Here is a 6,773-nt window from a genome sequence, read left to right as displayed (position 1 = left end):
TCATTGTATTTCATTTCATTTTTAACATATACTGTACATCTCTACTGATGTCTTGCACCAGAACTCTGTAGGTGTACATTGTCTCTGTTATCTGTCACAGACTTCATCCAATTATTTGAGCAAACAGGGTGTGCCCTATCTGTGTGCCCTCAAGACCAATATTATGGTTAGACAAGCACATTGGCCTTTGAATGGGATACAAAAACAACACGTATTATTTGACAAGGCCATTTATAAGATCAAGCAGTTGTCAATCATTCTTTGCACAAAAGTATAAAAATAATTGCTTTCCATGCATGCAGATCAAAGCTGCTTCCAGGGTGCAAGAGAGCTACAAGGTAGGTCTGTGGTCAAATTGCTGATCAACTTTATTTTTTCATTGTAACAGATACAACTTGAATTACAGTGAAGTAGTAATTGTAGTAGTTGTGCTGTGATACAAAGTTAGCCTAACTAACTTTTTGATTTCCACCCTGGATTATTAACAGATACACAGCTTTAATTTAGCCTGCAGTAGTATATAGTATATGATAGCACGTGCACCGTAAAGTGAACAAGTTTGCTCGTAAGAATATATTACAGATGATACAATTTCTTGACCTATAATAAATGTATTAAAAATGATTGTATATAAATGATGTGTGGAGAAGCTTGATCACTTAGGTTAGGATATGCAGATATCAGTATTTACAAAGTAGTGTTACCTAAAAATTGAATTGTAAAAAAAAAATTAAAATACAATATGGAACTTACCTCTCGAGTAAGAGTAAAAGTAGAAAAGTCTCACGGTTGGTTTTAGTCCTCCAAAAATGTCAAAGTGACCAACCGTTCCAAAAGGCATCAAAACTCCTGTGAACCTTGTGTGAGGAGCCCAACATGGATACACAATCCTGAGCAGCGATCTACACAGTGATTAAGTGCTATTGAGACACAAATGTGCCGTTCATTTCAGCCTTTTAAAGATGGTTCTGGTTCTCATTTTTTTTTTTTTTTTTTTTTTAAATATCTAAGAATATATTACACATGATACATTGTCTTGACCTATGACAAGTTGATTTAAAATGATCATTTATACAATAAGTGATAACGCATGATAACGTGGGTGACTTTGTGAATGTATATGAAACAATCAGTAGTTTTACAAAATAGTTGTACCAACAATCTGAATTGATGTAACCATCCAAAGGGGAATTTATATTTTGTTCATCTCTCTGTGTACATTTCATACAATGACCTTGTGCATGGCCTGTATAATAAAGCCATACTGTACACAGTGTGACTTTATTACATAGTTACACACCTTTTTAGGAAGAGTTGCAAATGTTTTAATGGCTTCAATTCATGATGTGGACATGAAAAATCCTCAACACTGAAGTGGAGTAACTAGCACACATGTGCTTCACAGCTCCTATCTTTTAAGGTTGAAAGGTGGGGAATGCTGTCTCTGAGAAATGAGTGTGAATCTGTGCCAGAAAAGTGTGAAAATCTGTGTCAGTCCTTCGTTGTCTACAGAGTGTCGTTGGTGTCCTGTGGTTCAGAGTAGCTAACTTCTCATGGATGTTTTATCCAACTCAGAGTGACTGAGATACTACACTACACTACAAGCTACTCAAGAAATAGTAATTAAACAAGGTGTTTCACATCAAAAAAAAAACGTCGATTGAGAAGTTTGGTTGGAGTTAAAATAAGTATGTAAACTTAGATTCAATTGTAATAGTTGATACAGCTATTTAAAGATTATACTGACATTTAATCCACTCACACACACACACACACACACACACACACACACACACACACACACACACACACACACACCCTCTCATAAATGCGCAAAGCAGTTCAGTTTTCACACACCTCCCTCCTGGCTCACCCCCTCCCATACCTCCTGGATGTCGCTTCATAGCTTTTTCTTCTTATACTATGAATCAACAAAATAAATTCCTGTAAATAATGATTGAGGACATAGATTCATAGTAAAATTGATGGAAATCCAGTACTTGTAAAATCTTTCAATCTTTCAGCCGTTACGGCACTTGTTCAGCGGTGCATGAAACACACCGACAATGCGTTGTAAATCACATCAGGTGATGCTGCTCAGCCAATCAAATATGGGTATTCTGACATGTAGAGCTGAAACAAGTGTTAATAACTGCACATAAGTTCCATGCTCACTGATTTCTCTTTTAGATGACAAAATATAATATTGTGGCTTTTGTATTGGCATCACGTCACCCTGAATGAAGTGAATTTAAAGCAGCAGGACAATTCAGTGAAATTAATATTTCTAAAATGAATTACTTTATTTTAAGATGCACCTTTCTGAAAAGCTTTCTGTTATGTCAGTTATTCTTTAATCCAGCTCTTATTTTACTTGAAATGAGAAGAACATTTATTTATGTATTATTTATAATCCATCCAGTTAAATTTGAAAACTGAGAATAATAATTTGTTAAAATATAATTGATGTGTACTTACTTTATTTGATCTGACAGTTGTTGACTACACAGAGACGTTGTTACTACTACTAGGTTTCTTGAATATATATATATATATGGCACTAAATAGCGCGAGTTAGATATTATTGTAATGTTTCAGACATTTTCTCAATCTGACCCTTTTGGAATTTTAGTTGAATACCCCTGCTCTACAGTATGAGCAGGCCTAAATAAGTTTCAGTCACACACACACACCTCTACGCCCTCCTATACGCCCCTCTACGGACACACGCACTCTCATGCATGCGCAAAAAAATTCAGGTTTCAGATCATTATGCAAATTCGGAAAATAAAAATAAAAAACAATGCACATGCCTCATGCACGCTTTTTCACGTGCACGCGCAAACTTGTTGCCTATACGGTGAACGCGCTATCATACCATCTATATACTACTGCCTGCTATGGTTGTGTTCTTAAAAATGTATTTGCGTATTATGTATATAATGTATGTGTGTGTAGAAATGCATGCATAGGTTTAATAACATTATGAACTTGCTGCACAGGATGATTTCTCCAGCTGTTGTCGTTGTCTTGTTGGCTGTTCTCGGACAGACAAGTGGCAATTTGGGTGAGACTACTCTTTTAAGTAGTTCAATCAATTTATTGATATTTTCCCCAATGAATTCCAATTGTAGTACATAGACATATGTAATATGTGTGCCTTTCTTAGTCTATCTTCAATATCACATTTCATAATTAAACACTGCTCCAACTGGTGTTATTTTATATTGTTATTATTGTTATTATTTGTACCAAATAAAGTGTCAAATAGATGACTTTGACCAGACAGTCACAGTAGAAGTGCACTCAAATATGCTGATTGCCTGTTATTTGGTGGCTTTGGTCAGATCAAAACATGTAATATTTCTGTGCCTTCCCCAATCTTTAATAATAACCTTTGTGACTTTATCTAGGACCTAATATTGCTAGAGGTGGAAAAGTGACTCAGTCCTCCACCGCCTATAATGGCCCCCCTTCTCGGGCCATTGACGGAAACCGTGATACCAACTATTTCAAGAACTCCTGTACCCATACACGCAATGAGATGAAACCATGGTGGAGACTGGACCTTCTGAAGACGTATAAAGTCAACACCGTCACCATCACCAACAGAAAGGATTGTTGCCATCAAAGGATCAATGGTGCTGAGATCCGCATTGGAAATTCCCTCGATGACAATGGCAACACTAATCCCAAGTAACCCCACTTTCTGTTTTATTTTATATTTGGACATTTTACATTGCTTGTGTAAGTTACAGGAAATCAGTGTACTGGATAAGTACATGATTTCCTAACAGAAACCTATGTTTCACTCCAACAGCATCATCGGTATCTATAATAGATCCAGTGGTGAGATCTAGGCAGAGTTTTTTGTCTTGTGATGTAGTTTTACTCATAATTCTGTTTTCTTTTTCGTCAGATGTGCTGTCATCCCGTCTATGTCAGCTGGGGCCTCCACAACCTTTCAGTGTAGCGGGATGGAAGGCCGTTACGTAAACATTGTGATTCCTGGAAGACGACAGTTCCTGACACTGTGTGAGGTGGAAGTCACTGGGGTGAATGTTCTCGGTGAGACTACTCTTTTAAGTAGTTCAATCAATTTATTGATATTTTTCCCAATGAATTCCAATTGTAGTACATAGACATATGTAATATGTGTGCCTTTCTTAGTCTATCTTCAAAATCACATTTCATAATTAAACACTGCTCCAACTGGTGTTATTTTATATTATTATTATTGTTATTATTTGTACCAAATAAAGTGTCAAATAGATAACTTTGAGCAGACAGTCACAGTAGAAGTGCACTCAAATATGCTGATTGCCTGTTATTTGGTGGCTTTGGTCAGATCAAAACATGTAATATTTCTGTGCCTTCCCCAATCTTTAATAATAACTTTTATGACTTTATCTAGGACCTAATATTGCTAGAGGTGGAAAAGTGACTCAGTCCTCCATCGACTTTAATGGCCCCCCTTCTCGGGCCATTGACGGAAACCGTGATACCAACTATTTCAAGAACTCCTGTACCCATACACGCAATGAGATGAAACCATGGTGGAGACTGGACCTTCTGAAGACGTATAAAGTCGACACCGTCACCATCACCAACAGAAAGGATTGTTGCCATCAAAGGATCAATGGTGCTGAGATCCGCATTGGAAATTCCCTCGATGACAATGGCAACACTAATCCCAAGTAACCCAACTTTCTGTTTTATATTATATTTGGACATTTTACATTGCTTGTGTAAGTTACAGGAAATCAGTGTACTGGATAAGTACATGATTTCCTAACAGAAACCTATGTTTCATTCCAACAGCATCATCGGTATCTATAATTGATCCAGTGGTGAGATCTAAGCAGAGTTTTTTGTCTTGTGATGTAGTTTTACTCATAATTCTGTTTTCTTTTTCGTCAGATGTGCTGTCATCTCGTCTATGTCAGCTGGGGCCTCCACAACCTTTGAGTGTAGCGGGATGGAAGGCCGTTACGTAAACATTGTGATTCCTGGAAGACGACAGTTCCTGACACTGTGTGAGGTGGAAGTCACTGGGGTGAAAGTCCCTGAGGTGGAAGACCCTTGTATGTAAACAGAGGATTCGAGTGAATATGTCTGTTATTATTTTAATATGATGAGTCTGAAATCATTTTGAAATAACCCTAAAATCTATGCATGTTTCTGCTTCTCTTCCTTTAATAAGATATGTTTTACTTATGCACAACTATTACCAACGCACATTGCTAGGCCAATTTCTGCAAGAGATTGTAATGCTTTACAGTACCTGGAGTTAAACTTTACTTGCTGAACATTAACTCTTGTGTATAATTGTTTGTGCACATTAAAGAAATAGTTCAACATTTTTGGGAAATAAGCATATTCGCTTTTTTGCCAAGAGTTAGAAGACAATTTATGATGACCCTCTCATATTTGTGTTAGAAATATGAAACTACCATCAGCAGCTGGCTAATTTAACATAAGACTGTAGGCAGAGGAGCCTGGCTGGCTGTGTCCAAGTAACCCACCTCTAGCCTATTTATCAGCTAGTGATCAACAACCTGACCCAAAGCCCACAGGTTTGTTTGTTGGGCCTTTTTCTTGTGTAAAGCTTTTGGCTTGGGTTTGTATTGGCCAAGTTAAAGAAAGCCTTTCCAAAGCACTGAGGCCTATGTAACCATCTCTTTGAAGAAGAAATAACAACGCTATAGCTTGAATGTGTTTTTGTGGAGGTAGCGCCATCTCTTGGTGAAACCCTGCAAGTGGTGAATGATTAGAGTTTTCTGTTGAAGCCAACAAATCATGTGTATTTTTGTTCCTTCTGTTTAAATTAGACGACTGTTCATTCAATGCCAGTTGTGCTTGCTCGTGGTATTTTATAATATTAGGCTACAGTATCATAGTATTTTTGCATCATTGAAATACTGTGATAATTTGGGAGTTAAAATTATGGTATTACCATGATACTTCTTCATAATGGCCAAATGGACTGTAGAAAGAGAAACTAGACTTTTCTCTTCGGGTTGTGTATGTGTGGAACAAAAGAATGACCTAACATAGACACATAAACATTGACCTTTAAAGCGTACAACTTCTCACCCATCACCATTCAAACATGGCCGCTCCATCACTGGGCCACTGTCGGAGAGGGAGGTCGGTAGTAGCCCACCCCCATTTCACACCCACACCCACACACACATACACACACACAAATAATATCCCATAGTTCATAGTTGTTGGTTTCAATAGTTCTTTTATAGAAACATGACAGAGTTTTGCTGTGTATCTGAACAGTGCAATCCACTACTTTCCTCCATAAAGCTAAACATGGGAATTAACAGATTATCATGAATTAACAACAGCACTCTAAACACTCTTGACTATGTGGATTTCATATACATATGTGACATGAAAGCATGGACAGCGGGTTAGGTTGGTCACAGTACGCGACTAATATCTACATCGATGTTTACCTTACAGACACAATACAGAGAACAGAAGTAATGTGAGACATTGACGGAAGCTTGAGGAATTTCTTTGTAATAATTTTGTGTTAACTGTTGTATGCGGTCTGTAATGGAAAGAATTCCCATACCCGCTTTGCGTGAGTCTTTTCATGCTGAAATACATAATACCAAAAACCAGGTTGTCTTTAAGTTAAGTATTTATTCTCTGCGCAGAGAAGGTTCAATCATCACAACAGAATGCGTACAGTCTCAGTGAGGAAGAACCTCGAAAAAAGTGAACAAGCTTTCTTTATACAGAATGAGCAAAGG

The 6,773-nt window shown here is 37.4% G+C and overlaps 1 protein-coding gene across 1 annotated transcript; it reads left to right on the top strand.

Moving 5' to 3' along the window:
• The first annotated feature begins 285 nt into the window (after positions 1 to 285).
• Positions 286 to 5,092, top strand: LOC142938127 (uncharacterized). Its single transcript, XM_076081355.1, has 6 exons — positions 286 to 338; positions 3,003 to 3,067; positions 3,414 to 3,696; positions 3,920 to 4,068; positions 4,415 to 4,697; positions 4,921 to 5,092. The coding sequence occupies exons 2-6, from the start codon at positions 3,004 to 3,006 to the stop codon at positions 5,090 to 5,092; spliced, it is 951 nt and encodes a 316-aa protein (XP_075937470.1). The 5' UTR covers positions 286 to 338; position 3,003.
• The last annotated feature ends 1,681 nt before the right edge of the window (positions 5,093 to 6,773 follow it).

Source organism: Anarhichas minor, unplaced genomic scaffold, assembly GCF_050575085.1.
Source record: "Anarhichas minor isolate MPS153535 unplaced genomic scaffold, ASM5057508v1 ptg000080l, whole genome shotgun sequence".
Lineage (NCBI taxonomy): Eukaryota > Metazoa > Chordata > Actinopteri > Perciformes > Anarhichadidae > Anarhichas > Anarhichas minor.
This window is presented reverse-complemented; position numbering and strand designations above follow the sequence as displayed.

Coding starts and splice junctions, on each gene's coding strand:
- LOC142938127 (XM_076081355.1), top strand. CDS start 3,004: ATGATTTCTCCAGCTGTTGTCGTTGTCTTGTTGGCTGTTCTCGGACAG. Junction 3,068..3,413: donor ACAGACAAGTGGCAATTTGG/GTGAGACTACTC, acceptor GACTTTATCTAG/GACCTAATATTGCTAGAGGT. Junction 4,698..4,920: donor AATGGCAACACTAATCCCAA/GTAACCCAACTT, acceptor CTTTTTCGTCAG/ATGTGCTGTCATCTCGTCTA.